We start from the raw sequence: 23,240 nt of genomic DNA on the forward strand, positions 1-23,240 counted from the left end.
GCAAGTGTTTTGTTTTCTCTGGGAAACAGGTCCAAATGGCCCTTTGACTTTTTAATGTTGCCGACCCCTGCCCTAGAAGATAGACTCAAGTTCTAGAAGGATCTCAACAGAATTGAACATTGGTCCTAACAAAATGAAATGCAATGCTGATGAAAATAAGATATTATACTGGGGCAAGAAAAACAAAGGCATAGATATAGAATAGGTGGCTTTTTTGGTGGCTGCAGCACACTGCTGCCTCAATTGTAGTAACTGCGAGAGGGATCTAGGAGTGCTACTGGTCAACTGTTTAAATATAAGCCAGCACTGTGCAACAGCTGCCAAACCCCCCCCCCCAATTAATAGAAGGATATAATCAAAATCACAGGAAATGTAGTATCAGTTCATAATGCCTTGGCAAGGCCACACTTGGAATACTGCATCCAGTTATGGTTGCCACAATATAAAAAAGATGTTGAGACTCTAGAAAGAGTGCAGAGAAGAGCAATGAAGATATTAGGGGATTGGAAGCTGAAACATGAAGAATGGTTGCAGGAATTGGGTATGAATGAAAAGAAGGACTAGGGCAGTGTTTCCCAACCTTGGCAACTTGAAGATATCTGGACTTCAACTCCCAGAATTCCCCAGCCTGGACTAGGGTGACATGATAGCAGTGTTCCAGTATTTAAAAGGTTACTACAAAGAAGAGGGAGTCGAGGTATTTTGCAAAGCAACTGAGAGCAAGCCGAGAAACAATAAATGGAAACTAATCAAGGAGAGAAGCAATCTAGAACTAAGGAGACATTTCCTAACAACAATTAATCAATGGAATGGTTTTCCTCAATACATTGTGGGTACTCCATCACTGGAGGTTTTTAAAGAGAGACTGGGCAGTCATTTGTCTGAAATGGTAAAGGGCAGTGATGGGGAACCCTTTTTGGTTTGCATGCCCAAAGGGGCATGGGGCGCTGAAAAAAATGGCCAAACGGGCAAATTGGAAGTTTGGAAAAGCTGAGTTTCATTTTGCCCGTTGTGCGGTTTATCACACTCCGCAGCCTTTAGGGAAGCTTCCTGAAGCTCCGGAGTGCAAAAAACAGTACAACGGGGAAACCAGAAGTCCATTTTTTCAAACCTTTCAGTTTGACCGTTGGGCCGTTTTTGGACTCTGGGACTTCAGGAAGCTGAAGACTCCAGAGGGTGAAATGGCCTTCCCCAAGGCCAAAAATCAGCTGGCTAGGATGTATATTCATGCTGGAGCTGGCAGAGGGCAAAGCTCCGTGTGCCCTCAGATATTGCTCTGCATTCCACCTATGGCATGTGTGCCATAGATTTGTCATTGCAGGTATAGGGTCTCCTGCTTGAATAGGGGGTTAGACTGGAAGGCCTCCAAGCAAGGTCCATTCCAACTCTGTTAGTCGGTTAAAAGCCTAATCTCAGGAAACTTTGTTCTAAGTGTCACTCTCACTGAGACAACCTCTGTCAGCAGGAATATCTACAGGGATGTCAAAAAAAGTCAACATAGTTCATGATTCGGTCAATCATAACTATGCAGAACAATGCATAAGAAAGGGCAAGGCCTCCGTCTTTGAGTCTTTAACTCCCTTTCTCCACTAGGATTGAGGTTTTTAGGTTTCAGGTTTTTAGCACTTCCAAAACCATTTTTGTAATTCTAACTGCTACCAGACTATACAGTATCCAGATACATAAATTATCTAACAGCAAAGGCAGTTCTAAACTACATACATACAATAATGGATCACTTTAGCACAATATATATAATAAGAAAAACTGCCAAGCTGCTATAAATTGACAATATAGTACTTCACTCACAATATTGCAGAAAGGTCATCCATATATACCTATTGTTCCATGAGATTATAATATAAATCATATACAAAATTTGTATAATCATACAAATTTTTAATCATTTCACACATAACAAAATGATTAAACGTCAAAAAATCTGAATACTGTACAACATCAATCTTACAATACATCAGATTGGCAAATAGGTCAAGTTTTAATTTTACAGCAGTTGTATCCAAATAATAAATATCTTTGAAACTGAACTGAACTGCATATTATGGCTATAGACCGATTAATTTCTATGTTTTAAGGCAATCCAACAAACATATGCAATGACACCAATTTTTGCTCCTACATCACCTCACAAATACATACTCATACACAAATCAACATGTATTTTCTTCACAGTTCTCTAGGCTTGGAACAGTTTCACACATTAATGTGTCTTCTGCCGCCTCATAATAATTTAAGGGAAAGTTAATTTAAAAAGTGTAATCTAACAGTGACCCTGAAACACCCTAATGAAATGTTTGTTACAGTTGGAAAGATGTGTCATTTGTATAACTAATTTTGTTCACAATCTGTCTCTTCTGACCCATTTTCCCCCCCAGTAAATGAAGAGTTTCAGGGGGTAGAATTCTTATTTTATATACTACTGATATGTAATCAGAACAAATCATTACAAAAAAGGAGCCAAATAAACAGTGAAGATAAACAAATCCAGAAAAATCGTATAATCAGCATTTTGTGATATTAAAATATATAAACTTGGGGAGGAAATGAAAAGTAAAACAATTATACAAATTTTAATAGAATCATGGAATTGTAATATATTTCTATTATACCACAGACCATAATATTATTTAGATGGGAAAATGATAAAAGCATTCAGAATATTTTATTATATAAACCACAATGTTCAAAAACTGAGAATGGACATTAGAAAACTCATTTGTTTGCTGGATTTGCATAATAGAGCTCAACAGAACTAACAAAGCATTTCCTCTTATTTCCCTTACAACAACCACCTTGCAATGTAGTTTGGGCTGGACTAAAGAAATCCAGGGGCTTTTATAAATAGATTTGAATCTGGGACTATGGGTATCCAAGTCCAACACTTCAATCATTAGTCATTTAGGACCTAAAATATGGATACTCATTTGATGTTCAGACAGCTCATTTTTCATTATTTTATTTTGTACCTACCAAGTCAAGCACCACATTATTTTCATTTCAAGCAAAGCTATTTTTCATAATAGCAACACAAGTAGCATTAGATAGGACTCGAGTCTTGGATGTGTGGCAACTGTGTGGCAATGTGTATCCTTCTTCACCTTACTTTAAACAAAAATAGAAACATAGAAACATAGAAGTCTGACGGCAGAAAAAGACCTCATGGTCCATCTAGTCTGCCCTTATACTATTTTCTGTATTTTATCTTAGGATGGATATATGTTTATCCCAGGCATGTTTAAATTCAGTTACTGTGGATTTATCTACCACGTCTGCTGGAAGTTTGTTCCAAGGATCTACTACTCTTTCAGTAAAATAATATTTTCTCATGTTGTTTTTGATCTTTCCCCCAACTAACTTCAGATTGTGTCCCCTTGTTCTTGTGTTCACTTTCCTATTAAAAACACTTCCCTCCTGGACCTTATTTAACCCTTTAATATATTTAAATGTTTCGATCATGTCCCCCCTTTTCCTTCTGTCCTCCAGACTATACAGATTGAGTTCATTAAGTCTTTCCTGATACGTTTTATGCTTAAGACCTTCCACCATTCTTGTAGCCCATCTTTGGACCCGTTCAATTTTGTCAATATCTTTTTGTAGGTGAGGTCTCCAGAACTGAACACAGTATTCCAAATGTGGTCTCACCAGCACTCTATATAGCGGAATCATAATCTCCCAAAATAACTGCAAGTAGTATGCTAAAAAGCAAAATACCAGTCATCTGTCCAGGTTAAAAATAATGCTTTTTCCTTGCATGTACCTCAAGGACATTCTTAGAAAATTAGAATGTTTGGGAACTTCAGACCATTATTTGATTTAAAAACCTAGCCACTTGCCGGAGCAAAAAAAAAAAAGTCTGGTGCAAGCACCCTAGAACAGGGCTCTCCAACCTTGGCAACTTTAAGATTTATGAACTTCAACTCCCAGAGTTCCTGAATTATGGGAGTTGAAGTTCACAACTCTTAAAGTTGCCAAGATTGGAGACCCGTGCTCTAGAATAGAATTTAACTATCAGTAGGAAGCAATTGTACCAGCTTAAAATTTGGTAAATGAGCAGCTGTTTGGTTCAGAAAACCCAGCATAGACCTTGTTTTATACAAGTTTGTCATAATTCCAAATATACTAATTGACCAAAAGACAGTAACGGACTTCAGACAAAGTGCAGAAAAATTATATAAAGTCAGAATAGTATAAAGCCAAAAAAAAAGAGAGATAGCATGAAAGGAGACTTACCTTGAATTCTTTTTCAATGTTAGCCAGTTTTGCGAGCTCATTGCTAAGTTCTAGAGCAGTGAGGACTGGATCTTCGCTAGACAAGGATAGATAGGCTGGACTGGCCAACCCTTTGTATGCATTTATTCTTGATCTAGAATGACTAAAAGAATCAATCTTCTGTTTCTCAGTGCAATCATTGCACTTACAGAAGTAATCATGGGGCCTCTCTATCCTTGCCCCTTTCATTAGCAGCATGTGTACCACCTCATACTTCTGACAATGAGCAGCTAAAATGATGGGTGTGATGTCTGGGGAGAAGCGAGTGCCATCTTCATCATAAGAATAAAAGTCATCGTCTTGGAGTTCCTGCTCACAGGGGCTCAGAGTCAGCCGTTTACTAGCTGCAAACCCGGGATGATTCAAGATTGCTTCCACAATCCGGATATATCCTTTGCTGATGGCAAGTAACAGAGCATCTCCAATTCGTGCCAGATTCTCCTTTTTTAACAAAAGTTCTGTCACTTCAAGATGTTCATTCCCTACAGCAAGCTGCAAGGCATTTTGGCCCATATAGTCAACACAATTCACATTTAATGTTTTTGACTCTTCCAACATTTTGCGCACCACAGGAATGTTTCCATATTCTGCAGCATCCAGAAAACGCTCTTCCTCAGCTGTGAGGCTTGTGCCTCTATCGTTAAACATAAAAGCTGGACCTCTGATAGCTTGCCGTCTTCCTTTTTCTCTCATCATAGTCGTTCGTCTCGAAGAAGGGCTTCCATCAATGAACCTACCGAGCAAAAACAGTCATGGAAATTTTTAATGGCAGAATCTCTACAGAATCTAAACCAGCTTCCCAAAACCAGATCCTTTACTCAATTATCTACTGTTCACACTTTATTTTGACACTTGGTCACCTCTAAATAATATTTAATTGTAATGGTAATTACTTTAAGATCTTGTATGAATAAAAGATCTACCGGAAATAATTGTCCAAAAAACTACTTAAAAAGACAAAAATATTAATATGTAAGATGTCCATAAATGTAATTACAGTGATCCCTCGATTAGCACGGTCTCGATTAGTGCGAAACGCTACAACACGGTTTTTCAAAAAATATTAATTAAAAAATAAGTCCACGGGTTTTTTTTCTACACCACGGTTTTCCCGCCCGATGACGTCATACGTCATCACCAAACTGACTGGCCATTGCTGATTGGCCAAAATCTCGACCAAGAAAGAAGAATGAATGAATGAATGAATGACTGAGTGAATGAAAATCAAACACAGCTGAGGGCTGGGGGGTTTTATTCTGTCATTACACAGTACAGTACAGTATTTAAGTGCTTTTTGAGAAAGGAGGGAGAGAAGGGAGGGAGAGAAGGGAAGGAGGGAGGGAAGGAGGGAGGGAAGGAAGGAGGGAAGGAGGGAGGGAAGGAGGGAGGGAAGGAGGGAAGGAAGCCATTGCCATTGCCGCCAGCGCTGCCCCAAGAAAGCCGGTGAGAGGAAGGAAGGAAGGAAGGAAGGAAGGAGGGAGGGAGGGAAGGAGGGAAGGAAGCCATTGCCATTGCCATTGCCGCCAGCGCTGCCCCAAGAAAGCCGGTGAGAGGGGCGAATCGGGCAGGCGGGGGGTAGCGGCGAGGAGCCCGGAAAAATCACCATTGCCAGCCTCCGAACTTGCGTCGCTCCACCATCTGCGCATGTGCGGCCATGGAAAAAAGGGCGCGCATGCGCAGATGGTGTTTTTACTTCCGCACCACTATAACGCGGAAAATCGATTAGCGCGGGAGGTCTTGGAACGTAACCCCCGCGCTAATCGAGGGATCACTGTATATATAGGTATCGCTTTCTCCCATTAGCATATTATATTTTCTCAAACAAGATTAGTTATTTCAGGAAATCAGTGGTATTATATCAATTATGGTGGTCATAATTAGTTTATCCAGAAACATCAATGTTATAATTCTGTCAATTAGTTTTAACATTTATATTCTATAGTATTTTTATCTGTTTATAGAATTAACAGTGAATTATTTCATTTGTTTCTATTGATTTTAGAAAATGTCTAGGCTTTTTGAATTTACATTTTGTAACATACTATATTAGTTGCATAAAATGTTGGTTAGTGAATGAATTACAGTTTAAAGGATTTTTTTTTACCGTGATTTGACTCCAGATAGAAAATATTTAAGACACAAGTATTAATGAAGCCTCAGCTTTCATTTTAGATATCTAATCAACCAATTTTTTTGAAAATAGTTTGGAACACTATATAATAACTGCTGCAAGGATTGTATATGCTAAACATTGGGGGGGGGGATTCTGACAGCTGAAGACTGGATTTTAAAATTGATTAAATTAGCAGAAATGGCAAAACTAACTGGAAGCCTTTTGTGAATTTTTTACATGTTAATTATAATGACAGATAGCGAAGAGAGGGCTACAATAAATCCAACTGGACTTTTGAGTGCATGGCAATAAGGCCAAGTGTTTATTTAAGGGTTCAAAAAAATATAAGACACACACAGGAGAGAGAGAGAGGGAGAGAGAGAGAAAGAGAGTAAAAGGAAAAGATTTGGGATAACTTGATTTTCCCCCCTTTTATTCTGTGTGTGTGTGTGTGTCTTTTTTTTTTTAACCCTTAAATAAGCACTTGGCCTTATTCCCATGCACTCAAAAGTCCAATTGGATTTATTATCAGGGAATGCCTTATTTGGGGGGAAACAGGATATGTATATGTGTGTTTGTGTGTGTGTATTGGCTGATGAGAGCAAAATAGCTTGAAATAGATCTATATTAATCCCCTTCCTTTTCATTATCAGCAAAAATATATTACACATAGAGAATTTATTTATTTATTTATTATTTATTATTTGGATTTGTATGCCGCCCCTCTCCGAAGACTCGGGGCGTCTCACAACAAGTGAAAAGCAATCCAATACATAATCCAATTAATTAAAATATTGAAAAATTTAAAAAACCCCATATACTAAGATACATACACACAAGCATACCATGTATAAATTCAACGTGCCCAGGGGGAGATGTTTAGTTTCCCCATGCCTGACGGCAAAGGTGGGTTTTGAGGAGTTTGCGGAAGGCAGGAAGAGTAGGGGCGGTTCTGATCTCCGGGGGGAGTTGGTTCCAGAGAGTCGGTGCCGCCACAGAGAAGGCTCTCCCCCTGGGGCCCGCCAACCGACATTGTTTAGTTGACGGGACCCGGAGGAGGCCCACTCTGTGGGACCTAATCGGTCGCTGGAATATAGTTTGTCAACTATAAACTGTCTTGGATATGGCCGCTGGAGGGGCCAAGAGGCAAAAAAGAAGTAGTATGCTTCCTCCCATATTTGGGTATACCAGGGTGATTCGACAGAAAAAATATATAACTCTTCCTTGGTATAAGCTGGGAGGAGGAGAACTTTGATCTAGAGGTTAAATCTACTGTCTTACAGGCAGACTCCCCAGGTTCAAATCCCAGTAAGGGTATGGCTAGCAGATGAGAAAAAATAGCTTGAAATAGATTTATACTAGTCTCACTTCCTTTTCATTAGCAGCAAAAATCTGTTACACAGACACACACAGACACACAGAGAGAGTCAATTTGATTATTAGGCAGATTTACACATCTGAACATTTAAAGTTTTGTCATAAATACCATTGACTGGTACAAATGGTTGATACAGGTTGCTGTCAGCGTACTAGGTATCAACCAAGTACAGTGGTACCTCTACTTAAGAACGCCTCTACCTAAGAACTTTTCTAGATAAGAACCGGGTCAAGATTTTTTTTGCCTCTTCTTAAGAACCATTTTTCTACTTAAGAACCAGAACCTGGAAAAATTTCCCAGGAAATTTGAGAGCGGCACGAAGGCCTGGCCAATTTCCTGCCATTTCCTCTGGGTTTCTCTCTCTGGCACAGTGTACGGGAGGCAGCCTCGCACTGGATGTGTGGGAGGTATGTGCTCTTCCTCACCGCCTCAAAGTCCCCCCCCCCTTTTTGAAGTTTTAAAGTTTTGGATTTTTTGGATTCTCCTCACCTTACCTTCTTCCTTCAGCAGCGACTGTCCTCCTCCTCGTCTTCCTCCTCCTCTTCCCACCCAAATTCCGAGTTTTTATTTCTTTCCTAATGGGTTTGCATGCATTATTTGGTTTTACATTGATTCCTATGGGAAAAATTGCTTCTACTTACAAACTTTTCTACTTAAGAACATATTCACTGAACAAATTAAGTTCTTAAGTAGAGGTACTACTGTATTTTCTCAAAATATATGATGTTCTGAGTAGCACAGTTTTTTGCAGTTCCACTGGTGTTATTGCAGGAAGCTGCAATTTCTTGATGTGTTTTGCCCCGATGACAATGGGTATCACATGTTTCATCCATAGCCTTGTAGTTTCATAGCCATGATATTTCATGAGTTTTTCCAGTTCTTTTTCTTAGACTCTGGCTTGGGCTCTGGTACAGCGATATCAATAATCTGTATGCTTCGGCCCTCAACAACCAAGATGTCTGGCGTGTTGTGCTTCAAATGACGATCCATCTGTATTTGAAAGTCCCACAAGATTTTTACCTTCTCATTTTCGATAACTTTATCTACTAATTGCTCCCATGACTTTTGGATACAGGAAAGTCATAATTTTTACATAATGATCATTTAGCAACTTGGTTATGTCTAGCTTTGTAATCAGTTTGTGCAATTTTGCTGCATTCACTTATTAAATGTAAAACAGTTTTGACTTCGTTGTTGCATAGTTGGCAGTTTTGATTGTCAGCGTATCTATATTATTATTATTATTATTATTATTATTATTATTATTATTATTATTATTAAAAAGATTAAACTGGCCAAAGTCTTCTTTTCAATGACTTCCAGTAGAAAAAATACTTACATTTACATATTTAAATTGCACATGTATGTATAGCCTTTACTGAAAGTTAAAATTCCATAAAATTAACTTATGGAAACAAGAATTATAACACTGTTGGAAATAAATGGCAATTATCCAGTATCATTATTTTTTTATGATGGTGTGAAATTTTATGCATGAAGCCAGGAGCATTTCCACTTTGTAGTCATGTATCTTTCTGCATGCTTCCTTAAACAAGCATTATTGCACATCAAAGGTGGAAAACATCTTCCGCCTTGGGAAACCCTGAAAAATACAAAAGTTCTGTGACAGACTAAAAAGGACTAGAATTTTAGTCCTAAGGTAATGTTTCTGTTTGGGTTTTCATTTATTCTGACACATTGTGGTGTGTTCACCCACATTTACTTTTTTTGTAAACCGACAAAAAACTTTCTAATTTGAAATTTGCCACTATGTTTTGGCACCATAGTATCCAAGCAATCTGGGGCCAAAAAAAGAAAGAACCACCGTATCTATATACACACCATGGGCTGCATATTTCAGATGCACTTTTTTATATACTTTCAATTTTATTTCCTTCCTTCCTTCTTTCCTTCCTTCCTTCCTTCTAACAAATGTTGCTATCTAAAGAAATGTACTGTATTTTTAAAAAATTAAATAACATGACTGTAATATTTTACTTTTGATAACGAAACCATGCACACACCAATCTAACCTAAGGTGTAAAATTACATAGAATAAAATAAATATTGTACTAAATGTGACATACATGGACTTTTTTTTAAAGTACAGTGATACCTCGTCTTACAAACGCCTCGTCATACAAACTTTTCGAGATACAAACCCGGGGTTTAAGATTTTTTTGCCTCTTCTTACAAACTATTTTCACCTTACAAACCCACTGCTGCCGCTGGGATGCCCCGCCTCCGGACTTCCGTTGCCAGCGAAGCACCCATTTTTGTGCTGCTGGGATCCCCCTGAGGCTCCCCTCCATGGGAAACACCATCTCCAGACTTCCGTGTTTTTGTGATGCTGCAGAGGAATCCCAGCAGGGGAATCCCAGCAGCGCAAAAACGGGCGCTTTACTGGCAACGGAAGTCCGGAGGTGGGGTTTCCCAGTGAGGGGAGCCTCAGTGAAATCGCAGCATCACAAAAACACAGAGGTCCGGAGGTGGGGTTTTGAGGACTTTGGTGTTTTTGTGATGCTGCGATTTCACTGATGCTCCCTTCGCTGGGATACCCCACCTCTGGACTTCTGTTGCCAGCGAATCACTCGTTTTTGCGATGCTGGGATTCCCTTACTGGGATTCCCCTGCAGCATCGCAAAAACAGGGAAGTCCGGAGGTGGGGTTTCCCATGGATGGGAGACTCATGGGAATCCCAGCAGTGCAAAAACGGGCGCTTCGGCTGGCAAAAGGGGTGAATTTTGGGCTTGCACGCATTAATCGCTTTTCCATTGATTCCTATGGGAAACATTGTTTCGTCTTACAAACTTTTCACCTTAAGAACCTCGTCCCGGAACCAATTAAGTTCGTAAGACAAGGTATCACTGTATATGAGTATTTGAAATGATAAATAACTCTGTTCTGTTTTAAAGGCTAACTAATACAATTTTATTATTTTACCATAAAACTGCAATCCTTAAACTATTTATTTATCCTGTGGACTCAGAGCGGCTTTCAAAGTAAAAGGAAATACAAGAATACAACATATAAGAAACCCAAAGATAAAATCAAATCTAAAACCTATTGCCATTAAAAACTAGTCAACCACATTCGTCCATCACAATCATACTCTTATGTTTGTTGGCCGATAATTACTGATAAATAGCTGCCTAATATATTTAATAGCACAATAATTAAATAATTCCCAATTGTTGCAAATAAAACATTAAAGCAGTTTGATGCAACTTGATGCCCTCCAGATATGTTGGGTTATAATCTCTGCCATGAAGAATTATTAATTCTACTGATTGGATATTGAAATCCCACATTTCTTGGGGGTACTGAACTAGGAAATATCTTCAACCAACCTTTTAAAAATCCACTTTGAAATAATAATCTTATTTTATTGAATATAACTGTGAGATATTACTCTTGAATAACCCTCAAATTGACAATAAAACTAAGTAATTATATATAATTTGCCTCTGACTAACCATCAGTAATAAAGAAAGGCTTTAAAAAACTATTGCCCTCAAAGTCTTCTTATCATTCACTAACTGGTGTTGGCATGATGTTGGATAAAGCAGCTTTGATATATTAGGTTTATTTCTTTTTTATCATTATACCAACTATCATATTCAATAAAGATACATCAGTTCTCCATCTGGTTCCTTCTCAAAGAAAACATCATAATTTTCAATAAGTATAAACGCTAAAAAGTGTGCCAGATCCTGCCAAGGCATTTAAATAAATACTGTACATAATTTGATAGTAAAGAAATGTAATTCTGGAAATGAGTTAAAGGTCTCATCATTTTAGGATGATTAATTATTTATAAGAAACCTTCAACTTTGAGCTTAGTTTAGCTAAAAGCTTTTAAATAAATTAGCAATATTAGTCTAATGCTGGCAATGGAAATCTTTTTTGGGATTTGAGCCAGCTTTAGGATTTCCTATAGTGGAGAGGATACAAGATGGATTGTAGAATTCCTTTTACCGGGAACTTTCCATGCAACACCAAATCATTAGAAACCAAAATTGCTATGATTGCTCTTTTATGGTGAATATCACCATAAACACAGTTACCAGGGATTTAATCACCACTTAATTGGTACTGCTTTTAGTATTATGCTTTGCCATACCAGCCTCATTAGCATTTAATACACACTTCTAAGTACTTGAGCTGCATTCTAAGAAGCTTCCAAACTCTGGCCATCAATTTCTCAAGACTTTAGAACACAAGACTAAGTTAATTTGGAATAGTTCCAAGTTCTTGTTATGTGTTTTGAAATTCAGAGCATTGTAATTATGGACATTTTTAGATGTTTGAAAATCTAAAATTGTCAGAAAAAGCCCCTCAATTTACCAACAACTCCAATTGTTTAGGAATTACTGCACTTTATCAACACTGATAGAAAAAAGAAATCAAAGAAACCTGCTACTGTCTCCCGTCTTCTCCAACTCTTGATTGTCATTTCTGTACATTTGCCTGGTAACCTGATAAACAAAAATCCCTCTAAGAGAACAAGAGAAGATGTTGAGAGAAGATGAATGGTAAAAAATTCAAATGAAAAACCCTGGACGTAATAGCTCCATTATAATGGAGCCACAAACGCACATTCAAAAGCCTTGTACTATACAGCTGAGGCAGGAAGAGAGAAGAATGAAAAAATATAGCAGTTATCAACAACTCATGGCAAAGAGAAAGATAGAAGAATTTCCGTGAATAAATCTAAACTTTTATGAAAACGGGGAGTCAAAATTGATTGTAAATGCTGTTTAATTCAAAGATAAAAATGTAAAGCTATATACAGGTACAGAGAGGCAGGAAATAAAACAAGAATGCTGTCCAGAATGAAGCTTTTGGGAGGGGGGCATACAAATACGATAGATAAATAAAAGAAAAAATAAATCTATTCCAAGAAAAGCCTATTATCAGATGGACTGCAAAGGTGTAGCACAATTTCCTGATATAATAATAATTCCAAAAATAATGACATCTCAAATGAAAAACTTGCTTTTCATCATTTGAGAATATGCTGAGGAGGAAGAATGCAATGATCATGAAAAGGTTTTAAGTTGTGCAAACTGCCAGGAAGGAGGGGTATGTTGCTTTGAATGGAAAGAGAATAATAGAATGCCTCGAAAATGCAGTTCTGGAAGAAAAAAAAATTGTAAGAAACAGAGCTGCTGATTCTTTGAGGGACCATTTCATACAATAATGCAAAATAATAAAGATAACTAAACATAGGTCAATCAGGAATATTCCTGAGGTTTGGAGCACATACTGGTAACTTTTACAATTTTTATTTATTTATTTATTTATTTATTTTGTCCAATGCATAATACACATTGAAGAGAAAGATATGTAATAATATAAGTAAAGAAAAGAATAGAAGATAACATATAAAAGTATAGGTGAACATATTTGAAAGGAAGAAAAGATAAATGAGATAAGGAGAGACAATTGGACAGGGGACGGAAGGCACACTGGTGCACAATGGTACACATCAGATTATGAAATAAACTTCTAACTGGTATTCAGACAGAATCCCAATATTTTTGACATATTCAGCATATCCTACCAAAGTGATGGCAAATGTTTTCAGCATCGAGTGCCCAAGGCAGAACATATGTGCATGCGTGTGCACCCAAGCACTAGAAAGCTGAAGACCAGGTGGTTGAAGTGCGCACATTTTTTACTATTTTGGGGCAAAAATGGCCCTATAAATGGCCGGAGAAAGGCCCAGAAAACTTCCTGAAACTGGCTGGATTTTGGCAAAGGGTTTGTAGGGGGGCTGTTTTCCAGCACTCTGGCTCCCACAAAAACCAGTATCTGCACTGGAAATTAGATGAGCAACTGGCGATGGCGTACATGACCACAAAGAGGGCTCTGCGTACCACCTCTGGCACATGTGCCACAGGTTCACCATCATGGTCCTAATTACATAGATTGAAAAGCAAGAATACTATCACATCTATTGTTACAGCAGAACTTATCAGGAGAAGACAGATTTCAGGAAATGCATTCCAGTAAACAGCTTTCAAGTACCGTAATTGAAGTACAAAATACAAGCCCGAAATTAGTATTTGGATGGGAATTCACCAGGATTCCTCAGGATTAAAGACCATACTCTAACACTGGAACAGGAGGATGAAGGGAAAAAAGGACGACAATGTACAATTATTTTTATATTGTCAGCAAGAAAACTTTATGGACATGTCAGTAGGACCTGACTATACGTGAAACAAATTTGACTATTAGTCCTCCTTCACATCTAAATCCTATCAGACAATCAAATAATTTTATAATGATCTTATTATTGCATTGATTATCTGGGATTTCTGAAGCACACACACACACACACACACACACATATACGCACATATATGTACGGGACCTAAACTATAATCATTAGTTTTCCTAGTTACTTTAAAAAACAATAATAATGAATGATAATACCTATCATTGTTCAATACCTATCATGGTTCAGAACATTTTAAAGCAATTCACATTCCAACTGCACTAAGTTTTAAACTATTGCTTTTCTCTTAGTATATAATTACTGTACTTTATATGGAGTTAGATAAGAGTAGCTTGTCTAGGATACCACAGCCAATCAAGATTTTAATCTGCAACTTCCAATTGACAGTTGTACTTTGGAGTGCTACACTATCCCAGATCACTGCAATAATGCCTAATTTTTAAACAGGCTATGCATATTATTTTTCTAATGCCATCATAGAAGAAATAGTCATAACATAGCACCTCTTAACACAAAAAACACAGTGTTATAGAAAAGCTGAACACCAATATATGGGTGCAAGATCTCATAAGAGCAACTGACCTAATTGATCTGATTTATTAGGTTCCTGTAGCTGGGATAATGCTTCAGAGGCTAGAATCCAGCACACAACTTCACTATTCAGTATCTTAGAAGTAATTGCTTTGCATAACTGCAATCACTTTGGCAAATAACAGAGTGTCTATCAGCTCACACTGTGGCCCATAAACCTCTCTACAATGACAAATTACAGGTAGTTCCTGACTTATAACAGTTCATTTAGTGACTGTTGAAAGTTATAGCAGCACTGAAAAAGTGACTTATGATTGTTTTTCACATTTACGAATATTGCAACATCCTCACGTTTATGTGAAAACTGGGTCATACTTATGATGGCTGCAGTGGCCTGGGTCATGTGATGCTTTTGTGACCTTCTAACAAGCAAAGTCAATGGAAAACCTAGATTCACTTAACAACAGTGTTACAAGCTTAATAACGATTCACTTAACAACTGTAGCAAGGTTGTAAAATGGGGCAAAAGTAATTTAACAAATGTCTCGCTTAGCAACATAAATGTTGGACTCAATTATGATTGTAAATTAAGGACTCCCTATATATACACTAAAGTAAACCATTATTTATAGAGGTAACAGTTGCAAATATGAATAGCAACAGAAATCTGACTGTCTTGCCGCCACAATACTCATTTAAATTATCTATAAAACATTTCCTCGTATAAGAATGAAGCGTCAGAAATTCCAGTTAATGATTAGTTATGCTGGCTAGGAACTGCAGCTTTCATCATTTGTCAAAGGTGCATTATTTCTATTTGAACTGCTATCATGTTCTAGAAAAATGACTCCTTAAATGCTGTTTAAAATGATGGTATAGAAAAGATTAGATCACAAGCCAACTTTTTAAAATCTCAGGCACAAATGTGAAATAATCTAGAAACTATCTCCTTCCCATCCAAGTATCACCTCAAATATTACCTTTCATGTACAAATCCCAGAATCTCATACAAGATTTTATCAACTCTGTCTTTGTACACATTTGTTTTGGTTTTTTAAATCAATTTCATTTTGGAAATCTGTGGTTATCACCTGAGGGTGTGCATTGCAGGTGTGGGTTCCACTTATCTTTGCCATTGGTTTGTATTGCTATGCTTGCGTGCATGTTCACGCCCCCTTGTGCAATTCTTTCTTTCTTTCTTTCTTTCTTTCTTTCTTTCTTTCTTTCTTTCTTTCTTTCTTTCTTTCTTTCTTTCTTAGATTTGTATGCTGCCCCTCTCCATAGACTTGGGACGGCATACAAATTCTGCTTCTGCACATGATCGGTAACTAGAATCAGCCCGAAACACAGCTCAGGAGCTGATCAGCTGTGCTTCGAACAAGGAATAAAGATACGTATAAACCCAGGAGTGGCTGGAGGGCCCTTTTTCAAGCAGCAGCAGAGGAAAAAAACAGGAAAAAAAATCAGGAAAAAAAAAGATGGTGGCGCCCACAGACTGGCACTGACCAAACCAGATCTGTGATGCAATCGTGATGTCACCAGCAGGTTATTACCAGTTTGGGCAATCTGGTCTAAACCAGGAGGAACCCATCCCTGATTCTTCGATTGCAACTGCCCCCAGCCCCCGCTCATTGGTGTCATCCTAATTTGTGAGCATGGCAGGTTTTTAAAGCAAAGTCATTGCTTTTTCTCATGTAGCTTTGCTGCTGTTCTCTTTTAGTCAACAAGGAAAACATCTACTAATGAAGTTAATGGAGAAGAAGTGGGATGGATCTGATTTCAGGGCATCATGGGAATTATCAAGACTGTTCTATCTGCATCTCTTCCCACATTAGGGCACTCCCAGTTTAAAATAATATGAAGGAAACAAAGATATACAAAGACAAGTGTATAAGAGAATTGGGCACAGAGAGGCAAGAGATACACATTGCTGGGATTGCTGGGTTTAGTAGAATTAGCCCAAAATTAGTAACTATTGCGCAGTCATTCTCCTGCTTCAGGGAAAGGAAACTGATAAACACAGAAAAAGGAGCAAATAAGCTACAAAAGCTTCAGAAAGGTAGGAATACTAAAATTTACATTTCAGAGCAGTGTAAAATGGAACAACCCCTCCCCCATTTTTTCCCAAGCAGAAATATTAAAACTTTTTGGAACCTGAACAAGAATTGCTATCAAAAGTAGCAAGGTGAATATGAAAGGAAGAAAAAAAACGACATGCTAATAAATAGGACAAACACTGTTGAGAGAGAAATAATTATGATTGGGGGCAATAATGCCTTTCAAGCACTCTCAAATAGGCCTCCAATCTCACCTTCAACATGCCTTATCTACATAATGAATGGCAAAGTATTACATATTTCCCAAACCTTGCACCTTTAGTGGGATTGTGTTAGCTTCACAGAAAAGGTAATATAGTACTTCCAAAATGGTACACTATGATATCCTAAGGATATTTCACTCATAGGATGTGGCTGAGATGAATACTGTATGTCCCAAAAGGAAATTAGTATCCTTGATATACAATAGTAAGACTGAAGTACTGGCAAGATTGTTTGCTACTCCTTAATTTGACAATATCAATTTAAAGATTAGATAGATAGATAGATAGATAGATAGATAGATAGATAGATAGATAGATAGATAGATAGATAGATAGGCAGACAGACAGACAGACAGACAGACAGACAGACACAGACAGACAGACATAGAGATACTGTATATGTACACATATTTATCATACACATATATACATATGTATGTAATCCTCAATTTACAACTATAATTGAGTCCAAAATTTCAACTGTTAATTAAGACATTTCTTAAAGTGAGTTTTGCTGCATTTTATGACTGTTCTTGCCACAGTTGTTAATTGAATCCTTGCAGTTGTTAAGTTGTTAAAAACATGATTGCATGATCCCAGGACACTGCAACCATCATAAATAGGAACTAATTGCCAAGCGTCTGAATTTTGATTACATGCCCATGAGGATGTTGCAATGTCATGTGAAAAGCGGTCATGGGTCACTTTTTAAAGTGCCTTTTTAACTTGAACTTACTAAATGAATTGTTGTAAGTCAAGGACGCACACACACACACACACTGTTGTTAAATTTTTTCTAATTATAAGTTATAATCATCTTACTGTAGTTCATTTCATCACTGCTGATTAATTTTTCTTGCCATATAGAAATACAAGGCAAGTTGAAGGAAAGGTGATTTATTTTGTAAACCAAAGTAAGCATAGCAAAATGATTACATCAATTCAAAAGCCTGGAGCTTCTTTCTTGGCAGGTAGGCTAGTGGCTTGAGAAAAACACCCCTGACTCATCTGTTCCTATTAAATGTGCTCATTGTCAATTAAATATATTCAGCAGAATATTAGAACTTAATTAATGGATCATAATTCCATAAATTACAGAAAATTTGGAGAAAGGTTTTACAAATCCTTCTCACTTGGACATTTCATATATATTCTTTACAATTATTTTATATGGAGAGCCAGTGTGGTGTAATAGTTAATGTGTTGGCCTAGAGACCACGAGTCTGAGTTCTAGGCCCCCCTTAAGTAGAAAAACCTGCTGGATAACTTTGAACTAGTCATACTCTCTCAGCCCACTGAACCTCACAGGGCTGTTGTTGTGGGGGAAAAGGAGAGAGAAGCATTAGGAATGTTTGTCACCTTGAAATACTTATAGAAACATAGAAGACTGACGGCAGAAAAAGACCTCATGGTCCATCTAGTCTGCCCTTATACTATTTCCTGTATTTTATCTTACAATGGATATATGTTTATCCCAGGCATGTTTAAATTCGGTTACTGTGGATTTACCAACCACGTCTGCTGGAAGTTTGTTCCAAGGATCTACTACTCTTTCAGTAAAATAATATTTTCTCATGTTGCCTTTGATCTTTCCCCAACTAACTTCAGATTGTGTCCCCTTGTACTTGTGTTCACTTTCCTATTAAAAACACTTCCCTCCTGAACCCTATTTAACCCTTTAACATATTTAAATGTTTCGATCATGTCCTCCCTTTTCCTTCTGTCCTCCAGACTATACAGATTGAGTTCATTAAGTCTTTCCTGATACGTTTTATACTTAAGACCTTCCACCATTCTTGTAGCCCGTCTTTGGACCCGTTCAATTTTGTCAATATCTTTTTGTAGGTGAGGTCTCCAGAACTGAACACAATACTCCAAATGTGATCCCACCAGCGCTCTATATAAGGGGATCACAATCTCCCTCTTCCTGCTTGTTATACCTCTAGCTATGCAGCCAAACATCCTACTTGCTTTTCCTACTGCCCGACTACACTACTTACCCATTTTGAGACTGTCAGAAATCACTACCCCTAAATCCTTCTCTTCGGAAGTTTTTGCTAACACAGAACTGCCAATGCAATACTCAGATTGAGGATTCCTTTTCCCCAAGTGCATTATTTTACATTTGGAAACATTAAACTGCAGTTTCCATTGCTTTGACCATTTATCTAGTAAAGCTAAATCATTTACCATATTACAGACCCCTCCAGGAATATCAACCCTATTGCACACTTTAGAGTCATCGGCAAATAGGCAAACCTTCCCTACCAGACCTTCCCCTATGTCACTCACAAAGGTTGAATAAAAATAAGCATTTTAAAGTTTCAAACCCCAATATATTTATACTGAATATATTTAGCTTCCCTTTAAGTTTTTGTTAGAATAGAAAATCATTTTTATCTCATTGTTCTATTGCTAATCTTCCATTTCAAGCTTTGAAGAATTTTCAGAAAAGATCTTATCAGTTTAGGCATTGTTTTGCTCATACAGTTCTTTAGGTTATCATTCTTCACTGTTCTATTCTTAAAATCATAATGCTATTGGGGTGCCTAGATTTTTAATATGCAATGACCTTCTCATTCTGTATTTATTTATAGATTTTTACAATGAACTCAAGTAAAACTGTGTTCCACTAAGTTTCCTGTGATCCCTCCAACATTTCCCCCCCCTAAATCCAAAAAATTGACAATATTAAATTTCCCAATGTCATTTGATTGACATACCCAGGAAATACTCTGACTGGGTATATCTAAGCTAGTAACATTGACTCTTATAAGAAAATGCAAAAGATCCATAGACAAATATCCCCATCCAACTTCATGATTATATTTTAAGATCTGCCATTCTTGATTTCTCAGCTGCCTTTTCTATTATTTTTGTAAAGATGTATATTTGGATATATCATGATACAACGATGGAGTTCATTGGTTTGGGCTTAGTTGTTTATATAAAACCCATTATGGTAGTTTGATGGCTTAATTTAATACCATCCAATTATGATCCATGATTAAAAAAAACATGGCTATATATGACATGTGCAAAGAAGTGTTTCAGTAATCTCTCTACTGAATCATACCAACTTTTACTCAGAAACTGTAAAGGGACAGTACTGATCCTTGTAGAGATATCTGTTTATTCCAGCCTGACATTCAAAATCAATACACTGGAACCTGTGAATAGGTGTGCTAAATTACAACTTCTTAGCCAACCTCCACCTCTTTTAATTTGAAACATTTATGTCCTACAGTTGTTGTTGTTGTTGTTGTTGTTGTTATTATTATTATTATTATTTATTAGATTTGTATGCCGCCCCTCTCCGAAGACTCGGGGCAGCTCACAACAGTTTTAAATTTTCAAAGCTTAAATTTCACCATTTCTTGATGGCTACTTTGTTAGTCAATGCATAACTGGAACCTGGGCAATCGTATTGAGATTTGTTGGTAACAGAGCTACCTGTTATTTCCATTGCTACTGATTTCTCCCCACCCCACCCCTTCTTTGGGACAGCATCAAGACATTGAGAATTCAGAACCTAAACTTTGAAAGCACTCTCAAACTTTCTCAGCCACACATATTTAAGGAAGGGGAGGGATAAATTATATTGCGCACAGCTTTTGTTTGTTAGAAACTGCATCTTTTTAAAAAAAACAGGGAGAAAAAAGCCCTACAACTGTAAAAAAAAAAAAGTATGCAAGGCTCTTTAGTCAAAAGGGGCAACCTGAGCATTGTTAAAATAGGCAAATCCAGTCCCTCTGTGCAGGAAAGCCAATAGTCAAAATTCGGGGCGTCAGAATTAAATTAGGAGCCTACTAAAATGGTCAATCCCACAATAAAAAACATTATCAATTCCCAATTACTGAATTATCTCAAGACCAACAAACCGCGATTTAGGAATTACCGGGCGCCATAACGCCCCCCTCTCCTCCTCCTACACACATACACACACACCCCTAAACATTTCTTCTCCTATTAACCGCACCAGGAGCCTTTTCCCCTTAAAAGGGGTTTGGTACTTAATTCTTTCCACTGACTTTAAAAACCTGCTCTCGACCGACTAACAACTGCACCCTCTTTTTCGCGAAAGTCGTTCCACAGCTGCGCCCAACTCCCGGGAGCTGCCACGGCTGGTTTGCGCGGACAGAAGGCGACTGCTGTCCGATGCGACAAAGGGGGGAACCCATATAGCCCGCTACGGGATTTCCCTCCTTCCGAGAAGAAGCGCTCTCCCACTCCCTCAGCCCCAGGCAGGCTTTCAAAGCTTACACGTTGCCCACCACCGGCAAGGGCGGGTGAAAGCCGTAGGTTTCTCCCTGGGTTTTCACCGCCAGGTGCTGGGCAGGTTCCAGCCCGCCATTGACCCCCCTCCACCCTCGACGCGCTCGGGGTTGCTGTGAGGGCGGCGGCAACGGGGGGTCTTCCTCAGAGGCGCCTTCTTCCTCTTCCTCCTCATCTTCCTCGCCTTCCTCCTGCTGCTGGTTGAAGGTCAAGCTTCCCCGCTCCTTCATTCTTTTGCCCGTGCCGGACATGCCGCGGCGGCGCTTCGGCTTCCGCTCGGTAAGGTACCGGCCGCCCCTCCGGTCAGTTGCTGGTAGTCGCTGAGGGTTTGCAAAAGAGGAGCAGAAAGGCGCCGCCGGCGAGCAGCCAGCCAGGCAGGCGCGGGAAAAAGCTGCAAAGGGTTTCCTCCTCCCGGCCGCCTCCGAGCAAGCGAATCCGTGAGGGAAAGCCGAACCGAGAGTCTGAGGAAAAGCGCGAGCAACTCGAAAGGCAGAAACGAGGGCTCCGCTGTTTGTTACCGCCGCGCCTTTTCACCGCCTCGTGCTGGGGGCGCTGAGCTGAGGGGACGGAAGACGCAGGAGGGCGTCCGCCATCTGAAGATAACGGTCCGTCAGTGCTCGCAAGGCGAGGAACAGGACTTCTTCGTCCGTCTGTCCCCCACCCACCCCGGTCAACACATCCGCGCTGAGGCGAGGAAGCGCGAACGGCGGGTAGTTAAGAGAACCGGCGGCAGGCGCTGCTAGGGAAAAAAAAAGAAAAAAACCCGGCCGCTGTGCAACTTGGCGGCTGCTTGCAAATGCTCTCCGAGCAGCCCGTGTGCCGGCGCTTTCAGCCCGCCAGGCGCGCATTTGTTAATGCAATCGGCTCAACCCACGTGTACTACTTTTAAAGAGGCGAGCATCCCTTCCAGTGTGAGACGTGGTGTCACCTGCCTGTCAGCGATGCCCTTCCGCCTTTTCCCTCAGGCAAACGGGCGCCCGGTCCCTGTGCAAATCAACGAATGCGGCTTCGATCCATCACGGAGCCCATTCGGCAGCTGCCAGTCTCTCTTTTTTTTGAGTAATCGTCCTTGAAGGAAGGAGGAATTTTATGCCTGGAACAACCCATAGAGAGTATTTCAGTTCTGGCTCCTTTATTTATTTTTTTACTGTGGGCGGCGCAGGAAGCAGTTGTGAGATGCTGGAGGACAAAACGAACCCTGCTTTGCAATTTGTCCTTGGGTTTTGCTACCTTGCTTGTCCTCCAGCGGTTGAGGAGCACCAGCTCACCGTCAGTGGGACTCCTTTATCTCGCCCATCATTTTCTGGATGTGGGAAGTGGGGGTGAAGCACAATTGCATCCTTCGCTATGAGCTGCCAAATGCCCTGGGCTAGACCTCTGTGCCATGAATTTTAAAAATAATAATGAAAGATAAATCCTCTAGTGCAGTGTTTCCCAACCTTGGCAGCTTGAAAATATTTGGACTTCAACTCCCAGAATTCCCCAGCCAGTGAATGCTGGCTGGGGAATTCTGGGAGTTGAAGTCCAGATATCTTCAAGCTGCCAAGGTTGGAAACACTGCTCTAGTGAACTCTATATAGCAACATGCTGAACCTTAAGCTGTCTAACCCAGTGTTTCCCAACCTTGACAACTTGAAGATATTTGGACTTCAATTCCCAGAATTCCCCAGCCAGAGAATGCTGGCTGGGGAATTCTGGGAGTTGAAGTCCAGATATCTTCAAGTTGCCACGGTTTGGAAACACTGGTCTAACCAACCTTTAGTCTAGCAGGCGGGAAAAAAACCTCGGTTCATATATATTTTTATGATTCATGCATCATAAGAACCCAGACATTTGGGTTCCTTGAATCAACCATCATTCAGTTAACTAAGGATAACTGTATCATAGGAATACAGTCTTTATATACTGCTGAAAAAAATAAAGGGAACACTCAAATAACACATCCTAGATGTGAATGAATGAAATATTCTCATTGAATACTTTCTTCTGTACAAAGTTGAATGTGCACAACAACATGTGAAATTGATTGCGATCAGTGGACAGTTTGATTTCACAGAAGTTTGATTTACTTGGAGTTATATTGTGT

At 39.0% G+C, this 23,240-nt stretch overlaps 1 protein-coding gene across 1 annotated transcript in view; it reads right to left on the minus strand.

Annotated features, from left to right (window-relative positions):
- The window catches only part of TRPC3 (transient receptor potential cation channel subfamily C member 3), a 62,322-nt gene extending 40,296 nt beyond the window's left edge, over nt 1-22,026 (minus strand). The window contains exons 1-2 of the mRNA XM_070756629.1: nt 21,143-22,026; nt 4,252-5,023 (exon numbers count right to left, since the gene is read on the minus strand). Coding sequence (XP_070612730.1) covers nt 4,252-5,023; nt 21,143-21,405 — 1,035 coding nt within the window. The 5' untranslated portion in view covers nt 21,406-22,026. The remainder of the gene's footprint in view (nt 1-4,251; nt 5,024-21,142) is intronic.
- Nucleotides 22,027-23,240: the final 1,214 nt, after the last annotated feature.

This window comes from Erythrolamprus reginae, chromosome 7 (assembly GCF_031021105.1).
Source record: "Erythrolamprus reginae isolate rEryReg1 chromosome 7, rEryReg1.hap1, whole genome shotgun sequence".
Classification (NCBI taxonomy): Eukaryota; Metazoa; Chordata; class Lepidosauria; order Squamata; family Dipsadidae; genus Erythrolamprus; species Erythrolamprus reginae.